This window comes from Hoplias malabaricus, chromosome X1 (assembly GCF_029633855.1).
Source record: "Hoplias malabaricus isolate fHopMal1 chromosome X1, fHopMal1.hap1, whole genome shotgun sequence".
Taxonomy (NCBI): Eukaryota; Metazoa; Chordata; class Actinopteri; order Characiformes; family Erythrinidae; genus Hoplias; species Hoplias malabaricus.
The window spans coordinates 9,667,476-9,688,479 of NC_089818.1; the positions used below are offsets into that span (position 1 = coordinate 9,667,476).

Genomic DNA, 21,004 nt, shown 5'->3' on the forward strand with positions numbered 1-21,004 from the left:
ATAATATCAGCTGATAATAATGACCTACTGTATTATTGCTTATCGTTATTGCCTGATAATAGCATTGATAATTAGTACTCATTATTTCCAGTGATGTTGTAATTATCTCCCTGAAAACTATAGACACCACCATGAAAATGAATACAAGCACTATATCTCTATTCAGCTATGTTTAATACCACAGTAAACAACAAACACCTAACACAAAGTGCCAGCGTTATTTGTTGCAAAGCCCAGTGCGCTCCGGCCCAGCAGCCTCTAATGACTGGTTTCACCGCAGTTTCATCACTGGTACAAGCTCCCCATGCTAGAAGGATATTTGGGGATTTCAGTAGACGGCTGATGGGGAGGGCTCGCTTAAAAGCACAACACGGAGCGTATGCCACTTCGGAACATCTTGGCTCATGGTGGGAAAAATGTTGCGGCTTTTCTGGGGGGATCGTGTAATGCGAAAAAGTTATAATGAATGGGAACGTTCTGACAGTTGGGATTAGCGTACGCAGAGACTGAAAAGACGATAAGCCAGCGCTGAGGAGAAAGAACACCCTACTCTCTCCAAAAATCTCAGACAGGTTTGGCACGGCACCTGCTTGTGTTGAGGTTTGCTGAGCTGGACTGGCCTGGGATTAGCTGTGTATAACCGTAAAGCACACGGTGTTATTAACGTTGGATGAAAGCGGATCATTGGCCCTGTGCATTTATAACTACTAACCCCAAGTCACACCAGACAGTGAAATAAATCTGCAACATACGTGCAACATCCAACCACACCATGTGTATATGTATCTTACATAATTCAGCGGTTTAATAACACGTCTGGTATGTACAGTTAGGGAATGCTTTAATGGCAATTACACACTATTACAATGTCACTGTGCATCTAAAAACCTAGTCATGAAAGCACAAACCCAGCATCCTCTAGTAACACCAAACAATCCAAACATCTGGTTGGTGTGCCACATCTGTGTGTGAGTGTCCACTGAAGTGTGAATGCCGTAGAAGTAGAAAAATGTAGTGTCATGGTAACAGTGGTCAGAATGATCATGGTTATCATTATTATCATTTTAAAATGTGCTGAAAAGTTACACATTTCTACACAAACTGAAAAGAGGTTCAGCCCATTTTTTGCAAATTTAACAACATCAAATTTAATTAAAATAGACCAATATTTACAATAAACAGCTGTCTTTTAAAGCTGTAGAAGTCATCAGGTGAGATTAAGTTTTTTTAAGATATTAAGATTGATTTATAAACCTCACTTCGTTTTTATGAAAACATTTGCTGTGGATAAAAGAGGGGCTGCTTTTTTTTTTTTTTTTTTTTTTTAAGAGACGTTTCTATTTCAAATATCTTCCAGGACACAAATAAAAATGTGTTAGAATGTAACTTTTAATGGTGTACAACTGTACACCATTTTAAGGTGGAAATAAATTTTAATGTTGGTAGCAGAATGTTACTGAGCTCTGTTTAAGGTAGAAAGAAGCTAAGAACTTTGCAGTTTAAGGTGGTTTCTTTTAGTTTTTTTAAATTACAGTATAACTTAAGGTGGAATGGAGAGCTGCACCAAAGTGAGTTTTTAATTTTAATTGTAATAAGTTGAGACTGCTCCTAATTGTACCATGGTTTACGGTTTCATGTCGATTCTGGGCTAGTGGAAGTTCCACCGCACCATGCTGCTTTAAGCCCCAGCTTTAGGCCAGTGGTGTTGTAGGGACCTACCATCATCCAGGTACATCTGGTCCAGCTCCTGCGGTTCTTGCTTGATGGTCACGGGCAGTGCAGGGGAGCTGCTATCCTCCGCCAGCAGACTTGAGGGGCTTCCTCTTGGGTGGGCCGAGCCGAAGGGGGGCAGGTAAGGGCTTTCTGCTGTAGCCCCCGGTGTGGAGGGGACAGACGTGGGAGAAGAGGAGGGGCTGCTGCTTGGGTACAGAGGGTGGTAAGAAGGGCTGCTGAGGTGTGGACTACCCTGTGGGTGGGGTATGTTGATTGAGGCATGGTCAGGGGAGCTGGGCAGGACCAGGCCTGGATGTGCGGATGGGTCTTGCAAGGAAGCCACGCCTCCAGCCATGGTGGACTGAGTGGGGCTGCTGCTGAGGCACTTGGGGAAGGGGACGGGGGATAGGTCATGGAGCTTTGGGCTGGAGCCGGGGGAGGAGCAAGGCATGACGGTGGGGTGAGGAGGGCAGCTGGGGAAGCTCCCCACCAGGCAGGGGTCAGCGTCGCCCAAAGGCATCATGGGAGGCAGTCTCTGAGGGCTGTAGAAGGGCTTCGAGTGACGGGGCATTATTGGAGCGCCCTGAGACTCATAGTCGTCGCTCGGCTCGGTCTTTATCATGGGAACTGTGGGACGAAGACCAGAGAGTTCCAGGTGAGAAATCAATTTTAGTGACATCTTCTAGGATATTTTAGAACTAAGAAAGACTGTACAGTGCAGGTAAAGCAACACTAAGTAGTATTTTTACTTTAATGCTAGAGCTTAAAAAACAGATTCTCTGTTTTTTTCCTACTCTGAGCTATAACATGGGAGTTTTCACACATGCACTTTTAGTCCAGTTGAATTGAACTCTGGTTCATTTTCACCCTCTGTGCTGTTCATTTGGGCACATGTAAAAAAAAGTAAATCGGAGCAAAACAACCATACCAAGACCCCCGAGAGGTGGCGGCATCGGTCATGTCAAGTGATTCGTTTTCTGGTGAGAACGTAATCCGACCTCAATCCGACCCAACTATAAGGTGTACGCAGCAGATCTGACCAGAACGGCCCATAGCCAGGGGGCACGGTAGGTGTTGGACGCAGTAGAGCAGGTAAACAGGGGACTGACTAAAGTTTAACTTGCAAATCCAGTCTAGCAAAAATCCCAAATGTTACCTAGTGTTGTTTTAAGGATTAACCAAGAACCCAATGAATTTTTGACCTAAATGTGGCACATCCGCAGTCCTCTTATGGCCCACGTTTGGCCACCAGGTATCTGGTCTATTAGGGTGAGTCCACTTGACTCGACTCAGCCACAGGTTCACCTCAGAGACAATACTGACAGTCAAGGCCACATGTGGGTCGTAAGGGTGCTGCAGATGTGCCACATTTGAAGCTAGCATTCACTGGTATTTGGGCTAACTGTAGAGGGCAAGTTATCTCTTGATAAGAGAGAGAGAGAGAGAGAGACTCTAGAAATGTTTAAACCGTATTTCTGTATTGTATTATTGGGCTAATATTAATACAAACCAAGCATCTATTAAGCCCCTTTTTGTCAGTGGAGGGTGAAAGCTGGCGAGTGTGAGGGGGTTACAGGAATATAAGTGAGACACAGAAGCCGGGATACCCTCCTGAACTGACTCAATCCAATCAGCACTCAAGAACCAGTGTGTGTGTGTGTGTGTGTCTTAGCAGTGATCCCAGCGAAGGTTTTTTAAATAAAAAAAAAAAAAAAGGCAGAAAAATAGAGAAAGAAAAAGTAGGAAAGAAAAAGGGATGAGTCATCAGAGGAGAGCTCCACAGCTGGCTCTAATAATGAAAAGGCCTATTTTCTTTGGCGGGGGCTCTGGCTCTAATACGCTATAAAAGAGCATTTTGAAAGAGAGAGCTGCTGCAGGAGCCTGAGACCCCAGGGGCTCCACACTGGAGAAGCAATTGTTGCTCTAAAGGATGAAAAAAAAAGAAAGGAGGCAAAATGATTTGATTTTGATTAGGTACTTAGAGCTGGGTGCGTGAGTCCACCCAGGCTGTGAGTGCAGGAACCTTGGAGAAAGACAACAGAGAGAAGTCCACTGACCACCCGGAGTGTGTCCTGATAACTCCACATTTGTCCTCGGCGTACACAGATAGAGGCAATGATTCCTGTTATTGTAACTGCATTGGTTCACTTGCCAATTACTCTCCACACCATGAAAGGGTTTCAGATCAGAAGTGATTTTGAGCGCTGTCAGTAATTTTCTTTGATCTACAGTGACATGTAAATATCCAGATATTTTTTGGTTACATTATAATTAATGCCAACTTTATTTGAAAACTATTTCCATTATATTAAGGCTACAATTATGATTTAAATTCAATATAATTCAAAATGTACAATTCTCATTTTATTCAATTAAAACAAACCCCTAAAGATAAGTATTAATAATCCACGTTCATAATCATTCACATAGAAATCACCATCTTTACATCATCTAAACCAAACCTCACATGTACTTTTGGATACAGTCTTATCCCTAAGAACAGACCAAATACTGTGGTGTGTTCTCTCTGTGTCTGCGTGGGTTTCCTCCGGGTGACTGTCTGTGAGGACTGTGGTGTGTTCTCCCTGTGTCTGTGTGGGTTTCGTCCGGGTGACTGTCTGTGAGGAGTGTGGTGTGTTCTCCCTGTGTCTGCGTGGGTTTCGTCCGGGTGACTGTCTGTGAGGAGTGTGGTGTGTTCTCCCTGTGTCTGCGTGGGTTTCGTCCGGGTGACTGTCTGTGAGGAGTGTGGTGTGTTCTCCCTGTGTCTGCGTGGGTTTCCTCCGGGTGACTGTCTGTGAGGAGTGTGGTGTGTTCTCCCTGTGTCTGCGTGGGTTTCCTCCGGGTGACTGTCTATGAGGAGTGTGGTGTATTCTCTCTGTGTCTGTGTGGGTTTCCTCCGGGTGACTGTCTGTGAGGAGTGTGGTGTATTCTCTCTGTGTCTGTGTGGGTTTCCTCCGGGTGACTGTCTGTGAGGAGTGTGGTGTATTCTCTCTGTGTCTGTGTGGGTTTCCTCCGGGTGACTGTCTGTGAGGAGTGTGGTGTATTCTCTCTGTGTCTGTGTGGGTTAGAGCTGTGCAGAGCCACACTACAACACAAACGTGGAAGCAATATAAAAAAATAAAAGACGCTCCGTTTCTTCTTATTGTGTCTCCCACTTCTCCTCCTGTGCTGCAGTGTGCTCATATCCAGCCAGTGTTGTGAGCAGCATTGTGAAAAACGAATTCTCCAGCTGGGATTAACAAACAGACAAAACAGATTTACGAATCTCCGAGCAATGTCTGAGAACCACAAATCACTGTTACTCCACGACTCGCGTGATTTATGTTGTTCTGCCGCTGTGTCATTAGTTCTTTAACAAAATAGATCTTTCACACCCTCGGCGTGTGTGCGCGGCGTCCGTGTCCCCAGTGCTCGGCAGATTTACGTCATTGCAGTCTGCTCTAAGTGGCGTGGGAGTGCTCGGGCCGTCCCTCTGCGACCTGCAGGTGCTAGTGAGCAGCTCTCTGGACCAGCCACCGTCCCAGAGCTCTTCCTTCTGGAGCTCGAGACTGGAGCCTGGGGATTACTCCTACCAGCCATGGCCTGGATGTTGTTTGGTGTGTCTGGAATTGAGGCTCTTGGACACATCACATTTCCAAGGTGATTTAGGCAATGTGCGTCTGGTTAAGGACTGGACGACTCAAGAGTGTGCAATACACCGTGTTCAGTCTGCAATGGGGTACACACCGTACAGTGTCGGATACTAAGAAACCAGAAAGGAACTAGGTGTATTCACTCATGTTCACTCCCCATAATAATGATACTTTGACAATAAGAACTAGACTTAATCAGCACCTTAAAAGACTAACTCTGATGTGCAGTCTGCCTTCGCCGATTCAGTTGTAATCCCTCCATCCCAGCGGCAAACTCGGCCTCGGCTTCACGTTTAATCTCTAAATTTACACATCAACAAAAGCTCAGTGGAGCTGCGGCTCTGTTATTGTCTCATTCTACTGACACCCTCTCGTATTTCTCCTCCAGGCTCCAGGCTCCAGGCTCAGGGCCCTGAGCCAGGCTCCGTGAAGCCTTCCATCCTCGCTCCGAGCACTGGGAGTCTGCAGCGTGGCGTGAAGATTCAGCCTGTTAGCCTCATCCCCAGCTGCCTCTCATTTCCTCCCAACCCCCAGCTGCTTGCGGCCTGCAGACACTTTTCACTGCTGGGTTTGGTACTCGCCTTTTCTCTTTGTGCATTGTTTTAATAAACACATCATGGAACTTGTTTGTAGCTCCCTCACTCACACTTAGCAGGCTGTAAATTCTCCACCGGGGGGTGTCATTTTTGATGTGAGCGCAACCAACTTATAAGGGCTTGTACTCAATTATCGAGGCTTATTTGTGTGTTTTATTCCGATGCAAAATTATTTTATTCGCCCTCTGTTCAATTTTTGCAAATTAACCCAGCAACAAAAACTCACGGACCAATCATCTTTAGTCGTGTGTTGTGATGGCAACAACTGGCCAATCGTCTAATACTATTTGTTTCAAGGCACTGGGGACTTTGACAGAACTGCGCAGAACAAAGACAGAACACATACTGTAGGCAGTGTGTCCAAAAGTGTGTGGACACCTTTAAGAAACTATTCGGATTGGGTTATTGATAAAGTATAATAACGCGATAATAACGTGCAAATATTTGTCATTGTACAATGTACAACGAGATGTGTCTTCCGCAGTAAGCACATCTATGGCAGTGAACAACACACACACACACTAAGTGCACTAGGGGCTGTGAACACACGCCCAGAGTTGGGGTCAGCCATCCCTGGCGCCCTGGGAGCAGTTGTGAGTTCAGTGCCTTGCTCAAGGGCACTTCAGCAGCGGTGGATGTTCCCACAGGGTTGGGGATTGAACCGGCAACTTTCCGAAAGGGAGAACAGAGCCTCTGTCTAACTACGTTGGGCTCAGCACAGCAGAAAGTGCACTGTGTAAATGTTTTGGAGGAGGGCTGAACACCATCCCTCCCTCTTCCCTCTGCCCTGATTTCAGGACAGTGCTCTTATAGTGAATTACACTCTGCAAATGTAGGGGGCGCCTAGGAGTGAAAATAACAAACTCTGTTTTTTTAAGACTGAACTTTGAAGGTGCTAAAGAACAACCCTGTGGATTTCTCTAAAGAAACGGAAAGCCATTCTTCCAAAAAGAACAGAAGCTTTAAAGACAAAGAAAATAGTGAAAATGATACAATTAATCTCAAGAAATAAAGGGTGTCTACACATTAAATATCTACAGTCCCCATCACTCTACGTACAACACGGGTCTGTTTTGATTTCTGAGACAGAAGGAAAGGATGAAGGAGTCTCCATGTGACACAGGTGACTCTTTAATTACGTCACGAGGGCCCAGCCGTAATTACAAGCCCCTGGGTAGGAACAATCTGGCACACAGCTGGTGGTCAGAATGGACCAGTTGGTTCTGTCTGTCACTGGCCCAAACCATGGCCAACTACTGCCCTGTGAAAGATAGTCCAGTTCCACAATTATAAAGCCCTGTGCCAAGAAGCAGCACGTTTCCCCGAAACTGGCAAACGGTCAGTTGCTAAAGCTGGACCACTACTCTCCACCTCTAGTCCTGCACGGGACATTATGCCGTCACTGGAAAACTAGGCGTAACACCACACGCAGAGAGGCGGAGGGGCACGTGGACGCTTTTACGATGCTTAGTCAGGTTTCGTTTTTAGGTTGAAGTCTCGACTCACTGGAACATTACACAGCGAGTGGTCACTCAGCCCCAGTTTACACGGTACGTGCCCTCCCCACCCCTCTAACAACAGCCAGAGCTTTCAGGCGAAGAGGTACCACCGTTTGTGTGTTATTAATAGAACCCGATACAGCGAAGGAGTCTTGTAAAAAGAAAGGGTTTCTGAGAAGTGACTTCACTGTGGGCTTCCCTCAGTGCCAGCAGTTCCAGCCTGTGTTGTTTTATGTGGTTCGAAAAAATGTTTCTCATTGTCAAGAAGTGAAAAAGATGCCGTGTCACGACTTCACACACACGAGAGTCATTGGACGCGTGGTTGGAAAAGCTGCGCTAACGTCAGGAGCGTTAAAAAGACTCGCTTTGAACACGTCTCAGTGTCGCGTTTCTGATTTCATATTCATACGTGAACAGATGCAAACCCCTGTGAATGAGCTTTAGGTGCCTTTTCTAGTTCTAAAATCACAGACTGTAGTTCACCTGTTGCTCTGCATACAGTGCTAGTCCCCTTTCACCCTGTTCCTCAACAGGGTGACCCCCACAGGTCTTCTCAGACACTGATGTAGTGGTGGTGTGTTAGTGAGTGCTGTGCTGGTACGAGTGGATCAGACACAGCAGTGACTGCTGGAGTTTCTAAACCCCTTAGTGTCACTGCTGGACCGGTATTGCATGGTCAGTGGAGCTGATAAAAAAGGACACAACAAGATGGCTTCTCCTTAAAAGTGTCTGCCTGACAGCAACAACATACTGAAGCGATTATTGAACTGTAGCTCAGTATATTTATAAACAGTCACACATTTCAAATTGAGTTACGACAGCAAATAAAACGCTGTAACAATCAGTGACTAACAGCGAACTGGAAAAATATAGTTGTGTTTCAGTAATGATGGAGCTTATCTCACAACAGCTGAGTAGATGCCATTGCGTTTGTGAGAGTACTGACTCACCACAGAAAGTGCTTTAGATGGAATCAGCAGTAACGCATAATCCTACGCCCCGGTACACACAGATAAGGAACAAACAGTGTTCACATTACATAAACAATACATTCTCTGGAGATGAACATGTGCTGATAAAAAGGAGCTTATGAATAATTACAGAACGGGAACCGCATCTAGTCGCCTGTGTGAATATGCTTGAGAAACGGAGTCTCGTTTTGCCGTCTGCTTAACTCCGGCCCGACCTGGCTTTAATCGTTCGGCGGTTGTGAATAAAGCACCACAAGCCGGTCCTGTTTACACGCTGCCGTGTGATTGCAGGTCATCAGAGCACGTCAAATGAATGGAAAGTGAGGGTTATTTTCAAAACCTCCCACAGACCGCGACGTGTTTGTGTCGTCCTTCCGCTTTTTAAAGAAAGTGGAGCTAAATTTAGAGGTGGTTTTCACAGCCGGTGGCTTTGTTGTGTATGTACTTGTGTGTGTGTAAGTGTGTGTGTGTGTGTGATGTGCTTTATGAGGAATGTCAACGACCACAATTCTGCTTGAAGTGGTCCGCAGAAGCAGAGAGGACGATTCACATGAGTGAGACAGGACGTGATGACAGCAACAACCTCACTGTGTTACTCTTTCTCTCTCTCTCTCTCGGTCTCACACACACACACACATTTATAAACAGACACACACCAACAACAATGAAAACTCTTTGTCTTGCAAATGTTTATATAAAGGATATTGGATTTCAGAAAACGATGCCTGCTACACAAAGTATAGCTCAGTGTAACTGTGGTATCGTAAGCTAAACAACTGTAAATCTGAGTGTGTGTGTGTGTGTGTGTGTGTGTGTGTGTGTGTGTGTGTGTGGTTTGGGTTAAAAAAGCTGCATAACACAAACAACACACTCTGTTCTCATGGCATCTCTATAATAGGGGTATTTCAGCGTGCTGCCCACAAAGCCACGCGTAGCGAGCCGTTTGTTTTCATTTACTGTTAGCTACATTAGCATTTCTGGGTGAGGTCTTTTTGCAGTGGACTGACATGTGGTCTCTGCTGCTTCCTTCAGAGTTTCGATTCTGGTCATTGGGCACCAGATCACCAGCGTGAAGGAAGAAGTTCATTGGGTGCATAGCTGGAGCACACCACTTCATATGGAGCATCTCTTCTATAAACACTGCTCTCCTGGAGGTGGTTTAATGCCGTTCCATTTTTCAGAGGCAGAGCTTTAGGGTTTCAAAAGGCAGGGGTCAGGAAGGTCACTAGCGGAGGCACGAAGTCGCTCAGTGATGACTCAGGAGACCCGAGACTGCTACAATTCCGTCGATGAAGTGGCGCCTGACTTAAAGATGTGACATAAGTCAGACCCAGATAGGATCATTATTACCTCATTACACTGAGAAGGTTCTGATACTCGGATGAGAAACGGTTGAGATACTGTCTGTAGAGCGGTATCTCAGCAACATCTGAGCAATTCTGGAAGTGGGTGCTCATCTCATTTACATAATGGTCATTGACCTATCGTTTATTATTAGAAACATTAGATTTCTTGGATGAGGCGTTGCTTTAAAGGCTGTTGCTCTGGTGTGTGGGCCTTGGGAGGGAAGAGTCACACTTCTTCAGGTTGTGGCTTGTCAGGAGGCGTGAGGTGGGTGTGTGCGCGCGCGTTAAAAATTCTCCCCTACATAAACACTGCCGGCAGGCTCCAGCAGTCAGCTGCTACACCTCATTGCAGGAAAATGCAACACCGCAACAAAAATAAACAGTGCTCGCCTTGCACTCCAGGTTACGGCCCAGTTACGCTAAGCTGCGTGTGCCCTGGGCTTTCAGTGTGGAGGGCAGTAATGCATGCTTACCATACATCACACATGTCTGAAACTCCGGGCTTGAGGGCCTCCAGAAAGTGATATCAGCTTCGTGCAGATAACAGCCCTGAGACGTTTAGATTTGACCGATTTTTCACGGTTATATTTGATTACAATGCTGGGTAATTACTAAAATGCATGAATATTTTTTCTCCTTGTAGTTGCCGAGCATTTCTAGTGCTCCATTTGTCATGAAAATTCAGCCCATTATAAAACACACATACACAAATATTTAAAATCAACATGGATGGAGATACAAGGTTTGGTTCAGACAGAGACATATGCAGCCTCAGATTCTACATCAACAGCTGTGCACATTGTCTGTTCTGCACAGAGAGAGAGAGAGACAGAGAGTGTGAGTGTGAGAGAGAGAAAGAGTGTGAGTGAGAAAGAGAGAGTGTGTGAGAGAGAAAAAGAGAGAGTGTGTGTGAGAGAGAGAAAAAGAGAGAGAGTGTGTGTGTGAGAGAGAAAGAGAGAGAGAGAGAGAGAGAGAAACAGAAAGAGAGAGAGAGAGAGAGAATGCCAGATTTACCGTTTGGGGGAAGGTAGGTGAAGCGCTGGTACTGGCTCCTCTTCCTCTTGCCGTTGCACACGTAGAAACTGACCGCCACAGCGCTGGCTATTCGCTGATTGCGATAGGGTGGGATCTCCACCACCAGGGAAGTCTGCCACACACACACACACACACACACACACACAATGTTTTAGTCTTGAAGGATAGAGGACACAATAACAAAAACAATGTAAACAACAGCCTTCCTGATAATAATAACTACATATATATGGACTATAGTCTGTAATTGTAGAACTACAGAATGATGGAGAGTGGAGCTGAGAGAATGGACAGTGTGTAGAAAAGTGGTGGTCATAATGTTACGGCTCATTTGTGTATTTGCAGACATTGTTACTCTCTTTAAGTGAATGCAGCTTTACTGTAAATGTGTGTAAACTCTGTAGGGTCCTTAAGCAGAGCCTGGGTGGGCTGTGGAGTGTGTGTGTGTGTGTGTGTGTGTGAATAATAGAGCGAAGTAGTTCTACAGAGGAACAGCAGAGGAGAGTCTGGCAGCTAAAAAGAGCTACAGCATGTTTGGACAATTCTGACTGTGGTAGCCCCCTGGAGCAGGTCCTGGGGTGAGATGCCGGGAGTCCGGGGGTGCAGGGGGTGACGTCAGCGAGCGTCTGGCTCACCAGAGAAGGATGGAGTGGAATGGATTTGGAGAGGAAACTTTTCCTGCTGACTGTGCACTGTTTCAAACACTGGGATTGTCTGCAGGTCAAGGCCAGAAGCTTTGGCTGTGCACATTCAGGTGTGTGTGTGTGTGTGTCCACATGTTGCATCAGGTCCAGTGTTCTATTAGCCTTTAACTTTATACACCCCCCCTCCCCCTCCCCTAACCACAAGCCCACTGCCATTTTCCAGTGTGTGGGTTTAGACCTAACACTAGCCCTAAAGGCCAATTAGCAGAAAGGGAAAGGGTCATGTTTAACAGAGCTGATGCAATAGGCCTTATCACAGTAATGAGCAAAGCAAAGCCACACACACAAACACATACATACACACACGTAAACAACAATGACAAAAAACTAATCACAGGCACGTTGCGCTGCTGTCTGAGGTTATGCAGAAGCCCACAAGAGCAAAAGCGGTATGAAAAACTGACAGTGGGCTTGTGGAAACATCACAGCAGGTTTAGACAAGACAGGTAACACACACACTGACTGTTGTAGTAAAACCTTAAACTATAAATGGAAGTTAATGGAGCAGGACTATTTCTGCTGCATTTTAGACCATCAGTATTCACCCACTCATCATAATATTTTCAGTGTTTAAGACAGTGTTTATGCCCAAATAATGTCAGTAAATATAATAAAAATAGATGACAAAATGGACATCCAGGGTTTTTGCTCTCATGCTGGGGACGTGTTCTCTCTCTCTCTCTCTCGCTCTAGCTCTAAACAGATCCCGTTTTAAGGAGAGGATAGAAGGCGACTGCTCAACTGAAAACAGAGGGGTTTGTTTCAATTAAAGACTCCAAACAGAAACAGCTTTCTGGAACCCGAGGACCAATATAAAGCCTTATGCAAAAGCCATAAAAAAGCCGATCTCTTCTGAGTGTGACAGAGCCGTGGAGCGGTTTATTTTCTTGTTATTTCCCTCATGAAAACCCAGCAGGTGAGAGCTGTGTGTGTGTAATCTACTCTTGGCACCAGCAGGAGCAAAGCTTCGGATCTATAGCTGTGGACCCTGCAAGGTTTGTGTTTGTGCATGTGTGTATTACACACAGAGAGAGAGAGAGAGAGAGAGAGAGAGAGAGAGAGAGAGAGAGAGAGAGAGAGAGAGAGAGAGAGAGAGAGAGAGAGAGAGAGAGAGAGAGAGAGAGAGAGAGAGACAGAGACAGAGACAGAGACAGAGACAGAGAGAGAGAAACAGAGGCAGAGACAGACAGAGAGAGAAACAGAGGCAGAGAGAGACAGAGAGACAGACAGACAGAAACAGACAGACAGAGAGAGAGACACAGGAGATCTAGGTGAGTATTAAAGCACGGATTTAAGTACAGTACTGTGCAATCATCATCATTTATTCAGTTTTAAGTCAAAACAGTAAGTACAAGTTATTTATTTTTTCAGGAGATACTTCTGAGATTAGATATAAGGTTGCATACGGGAAAGGAAAAAAAAACAACACTTAAAATAAAAAACACAAGGAAATTGAGACTGCTAACAACCACCAACATGCCGACCACCAAAACGTCCGCGTGAGACAAAGAGCGTTTAAAGCTTCCATCTTTGAGAGAGGGGAGAAAATCAAGCTCCATTCTTGCTTCAGATCTGAACAAATCCACAGGTGTTTGTGTCCATCCTTCCATTCTGAGAACTCAACCCTATGGGTCTGAAATGTTGTGGAACTCTCAAGAAGGCCTTAGTGAGAAAAGGAAATAGACACAAAAGAAGAATGTTTGCAAATCAAAACAAAGAAGCTGCTGGTGTTCTCAGAACGAAGGGCTGGCCCTAACAGAGGCTCAGACCTCAACATCACTGAACGAGACTGGGGTCACCACGACTGTGAGAAGAAGATAAATCAATCAACGTCTAAGACTTGAGCGTTGCAGGAGTGGGAAAACTGGCCCGTCGAGCTCTTTTTGGAAAACTGAAAGCAAGTGTCTCAAAAAAACAAAGGTGTAAAAAAGACAACTGAATCTGAATAAGGAAAAATATATAGTTTTGTTGTATTTTATTGTTCTTTTAATATATTTCTGAAGCTGGAAATGAATACCTTGTACTTGAGGACTGTTTGGTTGGTCTCTGACCTTTGCACAGCACAACAGTTATTTGTGGAGTATCTGTGTATATCCCTCTGTGAATGAGAACTGCTTTGGTTTTTGCTACAGTAAATGAGAGTGATGACAAAATGTGTGTGTGTGCTATCTAATGGAAAAGGGGATACAATCAGCATTAATGTGTGTCTCAGGTGAGACTAGAGACTGCTGGAGATTTGTGAAAAGATCACTTAGTGTTGCACAAGCTAATCAGCACTGCTTTTTGACTTAGAGTAATGAGCGAGCAAAAGTTACATCAGAGAGAGAGAGGGGGAAGAGAGAGAGAGGGGGGGGGGGGAGGCGGTGGAAAGAGGGAGAAAGTGAGAGGGGTGGGGAGTATTCGAGAAGATATGAGGGTGTTTGACTAAACCTTGCATCATCAAAAAAACTCGACGTATAACCAACTAATAATGAAGCAAAAAAAAATAAATAAAAATGTTCAAAGATAACCGTCTCTAAGTAGAAATCTGGGTGTTAGACTGTAATCGAATGAAGATGTGAAGTGAATCATTATAAAAATATCTACAGATTCTGGAAACAGCCCAACGTTTACATTATTTTTTATGGATTTCTCTAATCGTAATGTACTTACAGACTTGAGAGAGTCCTTGTCCACTTTGGCTTCTGTTTCCCACACGTGGTGGCCATCTATAAAACACACACATAACAAATTAAATAAACCCAATAATCATCTGCTATTTCGGTTGTTATTAATGTGTCCCCACGATAACAGAAATCATTCATTATCTGTAACCCTTATCCAGTTCAGGGTCACGGTGGGTCCAGAGCCTACCTGGAATCATTGGGCGCAAGGCGGGAACACACCCTGGAGGGGGCGCTAACAGAAATCATGCTGTCATTTAATATGAATACACCCTGGAGGGGGCGCAAGTCCTTCACAGGGCAACACAGACACACACACACACAGACACTTTTGAGTCGCCAATGCACCTACCAACGTGTGTTTTTGGACTGTGGGAGGAAACCCACGCAGACACAGGGAGAACACACCACACTCCTCACAGACAGTCACCCAGAGGAAACCCATTCCGACACAGGGAGAACACACCAACTCCTCACAGACAGTCACCCAGAGGAAACCCACGCAGACACAGGGAGAACACACCACACTCCTCACAGACAGTCACCCGGAGGAAACCCACGCAGACACAGGGAGAACACACCGCACTCCTCACAGACAGTCACCCGGAGGAAACCCACACAGACACAGGGAGAACACACCGCACTCCTCACAGACAGTCACCCAGAGGAAACCCACGCAGACACAGGGAGAACACACCACACTCCTCACAGACAGTCACCCGGAGGAAACCCACGCAGACACAGGGAGAACACACCACACTCCTCACCCGGAGTGGGAATCAAACGCACAACCTCCAGGCCCCTGGAGCTGTGTGACTGAGACACTACCTGCTGCGCCACCGTTGTGGGGTCCAGATATTTTCTTATATTTTACACTTGATGAAAAGTAGTTTTAAGGACCAGAATGTCAAGTTGTCATTTCCTGACACTGAAACAAACGGAAAAACCTGGTGCAGACTCTCGATAAATAATGCAAATTTAATGTAAATTCCAAACCCTGCTGAATTCAAGGACGGCTCCCTGATTTAATCATGCCTTTGCAAAAGTTGCCATCCCAATTAGGAGTGACTCTGACGCTGCTCTGCTCTGTAAACCCACTTTTGTTATTTTAATCTCCCTGGTTCTATTTTTTCCAGGGCTATTTTAAGATGTAGACGCGATTGCTTCATCCAGTGTCCACTAGGCAGCCAGTCAATGACATAATGTGTTCTAATGCACTCTCTCAATCCGTCTGCAATGCCACACCACAATGAACGCACACCTACTTAAAAGTCTGGTTTTCGGATCGGCCTTGAAGCACTGCACTCTTAACCACACCGCTGATCGGTGCTGTAGTGCAGACATCGCAGAGACGCTAGAAGGGGTTTTGTGGTGCCGTGACCCTGACTGAATACATTAGTCTACAGAAAGACGTTGATACATAAACATCTGCGTCTACTTGGATAAGGAAAAGGAAATGAGGGTTATTTCAGAGAAATAAAACATACTAAATGGGAAATATTACCAAAAAACAAAAAAAGGGAAGTAAATTTGCATTTTAATGTTGGGTTCTGGAGCCCACCAACCCACACACTGTGAAACAAGACCACCCAATCGAGTGGTTCTGAATTTGTGCTGCTTATTACATACAGTGCAGTGCTGGACCTGTGTTTATGTGAGAGCCCACAGATGAGGTTAAATGCAGCAAAACAGACCTCACTCCTCACTCCTGTGTACTCGGGTCAGGGGTGAACAGTGAGCGGCTCATTATCGTTTAAAGGGACAGGTACTGAGAACGGCCATTCTGAAAAGAGCTGTGTAGACAGGGGGAGAAAATGGTCACAAACGAGAAATAAGGTAATATTACGGTATATAAAAAGACGTAGACACTTGCTCTGAGAAGCAATGTCTTATGAGACAACTATGAAATGTGGTATTTGTTCTGAGTTATCGTTTGCTTTATAAATATGTGCACAAATAAACACTGGATATCACTGAGCTCTGGTACCAATTAAACAGTTGCATGTCTGTTTTTCAGGCGAGCTTAATGCCTCTAGCCACACACTGAACGACAGGCTAATCCTCCGTCAACAGCAACCACTGAAAAACGTATCATAAATCTCTGGACACTCTTAAGATTCTATTCACATCTTCAGCATACAAACGACACTGTTCTGCCCTGGATGCAGCAGTGAATTCATTAGCATTAACTACATGGAATCACTGGAAATGACAAGCTGAGGATGTGGTTAATCATCGTCAGTACAGAACCTGAACCGCACCTTAAAACTGGGCCATCGCACAGTTTTCCACTGCTCTGTTATTGTCATCAAATACTGTTAAGAGCAGCAATTTCATGCAGGTTTGTTCTATCAGCTGTGTGTGTGTGTGTGTGGGAGGTGGAAGAATAAGCCACAAACTTTTGTTGAGAAAATGATCATCAGATACAAAGAAAGATGAGGATAACGACATAAATAGAAGTTCTACTCAAAACGCTAGCAGTGCTCAGAACGACTGAAATCCATTGGGGGTTAGTTGCTAATTACAGATCCATCCAAGCTCCACCTACAAATGTGTGTTTTCATTTCAAATGTCATATCTTTATTTTCTGCACAGTACTGTAGGTAGCAGATGGATTTAGTGATGACTGGTAGAACTGGGTCAATTCTGGAGGAGACTAAAATGCCCGGTTGTGTTTGAATGGGATTCCGACCTCATCGCCCTCCGCATTAGAACGTCTCTGTTTATAATTTTCTATTAAACATTAGCAGGGCTTTTATAAAGGATGTAGTCCTTTAACAGCTCCGTAAATAAGAGCTGAAGCGAGCAGCCTGTCTCAGGATGACGCGTGCAGCTCACGCTCTGGTCAGTGAGCCGTGAGGGAATCTCCTGCACCTCAGAGAGACCTCCTCTGGCGGGGGAATCCTCAAACATCCCACGGTCATAAACATGTTTTTCAGTTTCTGTTCTTTCCCTTCTCTCTCTCTCATTCTGTCTCCCTCTCCTTCTTTTCCTCATTATCTCGCTCTCGTTTTTTATTTTCTCCCTTCACCCTCTGTTTCTCTCTATTGGTGTTTTTTTTCTCACACACACACACACACACACACACACACACACACACACACACACACACACACACACACACACACACACACACACACACACACACACACACACACACACACACACACACACACACACACACACACACACACACACACACACACACACACACACACACACACACACACACACACACACACACACACACACACACACACACACACACACACACACACACACACACACACACACACACACACACACACACACACACACACACACACACACACACACACACACACACACACACACACACACACACACACACACACACACCATTTTTTACAGAGGCCCCTGTAGTCAGGAAAATTGCTTTGCACGATAAAACGAAAACAACAAGAAAGAGCTTTTAATCGCCCCTTTCCTCCCCTTTGTTTTTCTCCCCCAGAAGAGTTGGCCACGAGCCACATATGTGGCATACCTTCTCATGTCAGACAGAGCAGCCGTAGGACTGATAACCGCAAAAACTTTCCATACGCTCCCTTGCAACATCTGCAAAAGGCTTCTGTTCCTGCCTACGCCCCTGACATCCCCAAGCCACACGCCCACACACACCTCAAACGCTGCTCTGTCACACACACTCACACACAGAGAGAAAGGGGATACATCTCTATAGTTATCAGAAGCCCAGGAACACACACACACACACACACACACACACAGAGAGAAGATGAAAACTGTCCTCACTTGGCTACTCAAGATTACTGTGTAGTTATTTACATTTAAATAATAGAATATAGCAAGTGTCACAGCTTCAAATCACAGCTTCATTATCACTGTGATGCTTCACAGACCTGTAATTGGAAGAACTGAACCTCTGTTGTTGCTACTATGTGCTCAACACTGCAGAAACTGCACTATGTAACTTTTGGAGGAGGGTAGGAGACCACCCAAGTCCTGCATCCTTTCAGACCCACTGTACTCAATACAGGCCAAGCACTTAGCTGATCAGAGCTGGATTTTGTCACTGTGACCTCAAGACTATATGTAAATTACCTCCTTTCTGATTGGCCGCCCTGTGACTCCATATTGGTGAATGCAAAATGGATGGTTTGGGGTTAAACGTCCATGTAGGTGTCCAATCTGCTTAATGTGACCCTTAGGTTTAACAGCTATAACACGTTAGCCCCAGGAGACCACCTCTGACCCCTTTCACCTCTGAAAATTAGCTGAGAAGGTGATGCCATAGCCATCAGAGGCCTGGGGCCCAAGAGAGTCAAGTAGCTGCATTCTGAGCTGGTAGGATGGTCCTCTCTCTCTCTCTTTCTCTCTTTCTTCTTGGTTTCTGTTATCTAACGTGACAGAGCTCGGTAGTTAGTGCTCTCCTCCGAGCGTGTTAAGCAGTTTAAAAGACGTATGAGCTTTCTATAAACAAAAATAATAATAAATAAAGGAGAAGCCAGGAGGATTGTGACCATCAGCCACAGAGGGCACTGACAGCAGCAACACAACAGCCGCCGAGGGCCAAGGAATGTTCACACAAGCGCTTGGAGGGGTGGAAAATATGATTCACCTCTTAATTACACAGGCACTCAATGAAAATAATCCAGCCTTCTTTTCCTTCTGCTTTGCCTCTGCCTATAAACCGACTTTGCTGTTGAACACAACTGTTTGGACTGGAGAGCTGTTGTGTGGGCAGCTGCAGCCAGCTGTGTCAGGCTGATGAGACTGGATTACTAATAGAGGAACTGCTATATACCTGCCCTGACAGAACCGGGACTGGAGCGAGAGAGGTCTAGAAAAGCAAGAGAGAGGGAGAAAGGGAGAGACAGCAAAATACAACAAAAAAGCTTTAAAAGAGTGTAAGGTGGAGAAAGAAAGGAATAAGAGGAAGAACAGGAGAGGAAAAGAAAGAGAAATAGACCAGAAAAGAACAGTATAATCGAAGAGAGGAGAAAAGGAGGAGAAAAAAAAGGTAGGAAGCTATGAGTGAAACAAATCAAACTCAAGAGAGAAGAGAAAAGGAGAGAGAGAAGAGAAAATAGAAGCAAGAAAACAGAGAGAGAGAGATGGAGAGAAAGAGAAAAGGAGAGAGGCAGTGATATCCCAGCAGTGCTGTGCAGATCCAGGCACTGCTCCAATCGGACCAGATGTAAAAGCCATCATAGTCATGAGGGAATTCCCTCCCCTCTGAGTCAGAGCACAGGCTTTCCCCAACACACACACACATTCAATCCATGAGGTGTGCCAGGTATGCCTACTTGTTGTCCTGCCAAAGCTAAAAGGGGAGAAAAAAAAAAAAAAAAAGAAAAACTTACTCACACACCCATAAGAGCACACACACAGTAAAAATAACAGGAGAGAGAAAAAGAAAGAGAGAAAGAGTGAGAGAGAGAAAGAAAGAGAAAGGAGGGGAGAGAGAGATAGAGAGAAGGAGAGCTCTTCAGAAATGCAAGCAGACAGCTCCACTAAACCCAGTGGAAAAGTTTCAGAACGAAAACGTCTTCTATTTTAACACACAACCACTATACACTATACTTCCACAAGTTTGTACCCCCCTTTATAATGGGTGAATTCAAGCTTTTAAGGTGCACCCACTTTGATCACAGACAGCTGTGCACACACAGCTGGGAAAATCTCCATGGTCAGTGCCAAGCACCAGCAAGAGCCTCCCAGACACTGTGCTGTGGACTCGCATTCTCAGGAGAGAGCTCCGTCCACTACCTCTGCCATGAGCTGGAGTAGCGTTTGTGATCCAGAACCAATCATCTGACATCGGTGACCTCACTCATGCTCTGTGTCTGCCGTCAAATCTTCACAGCAATGTTCTGGCATCTATTGAAGTCCTCCCTAAAGAGCAGAGGCTGTAACTGCAGCCAGAGGGGGACAGTTATTTGGAGTAAGGGCACAAACAAGGGCAAATTTCTCATTATAGCAGCCTGTTTATGTCAGTGTGTGTGTGTGTGTGTGTGTGAGTGAATGTATTCCTGAAAGACTGGTCTGTTCCTACTGTTCCTATTTGCCCCTCTGGAGGGAATCCCTCGCAGCTGAGTCACTGAAAACACTTCCTACTTAAGACACAAACAGGCCCGGAGGCTAGCCAAATGCTCAAACACACACACTTTATGCATGCACAGGTAAAAAGCCACACACCCATACAAACCACAAACACACATGCTGCACACTATATTTTTATTCTATTGGACTGATACCCCCCATTCCACCCCCAGCGCTTGCATCAGTCCTTCAGCGAAACCGTCAGGGGACGAGTGTGGCATTTGAGAAGCGAATGTAATTATTTTTCTGGGGACAATATTTCCCGAAGTGGCTCATCTAAGGAGCCTGTCCTGCTCTTGGGGAAAGGGAACACACAGACACACAGAGTGAGCGATCGAAGGAGACGGTGCTATTTTAATAAAAGTTTTTCAATTAGAGCTCCTATCCTCACAAACTGAATTTTCCCCAATTTATTTTGAGTAAAACAGTTTGATTTAATGTGTTAAAAGGTCTCATTCCCTCTGACAGTCCGTATGTGGAAACTGAGCATCGCAAACCAAACAAACAAAAAAAACAAACAAACAAAAAATAAAAATAAAAATAATTCACCAGACATACAAGTGTACACACACACACACACACACACACACACACACACCCCTCACACTGAAGAGAGCTCGAACGTGGCAATTCCTTTAATATTCATTCACCACATTAATGTTCCATTCACTTACGCTCTCAGTTGATCTGAATCAGGTGAAATGCCAGGACTCTGAATGCTGCCTGCGATGTGTGGACCTTATTTT

The 21,004-nt window shown here is 45.2% G+C and overlaps 1 protein-coding gene across 1 annotated transcript in view; it reads right to left on the reverse strand.

The window, feature by feature from the left end:
* LOC136675895 (nuclear factor of activated T-cells, cytoplasmic 1-like) overlaps positions 1-21,004 on the reverse strand; it is a 107,024-nt gene that overhangs the window by 49,188 nt on the left and 36,832 nt on the right. Inside the window, exons 7-9 of the mRNA XM_066652695.1 lie at positions 14,149-14,204; positions 10,772-10,904; positions 1,720-2,340 (exon numbers count right to left, since the gene is read on the reverse strand). Of these exons, the coding sequence (XP_066508792.1) occupies positions 1,720-2,340; positions 10,772-10,904; positions 14,149-14,204 (810 nt within the window). The remainder of the gene's footprint in view (positions 1-1,719; positions 2,341-10,771; positions 10,905-14,148; positions 14,205-21,004) is intronic.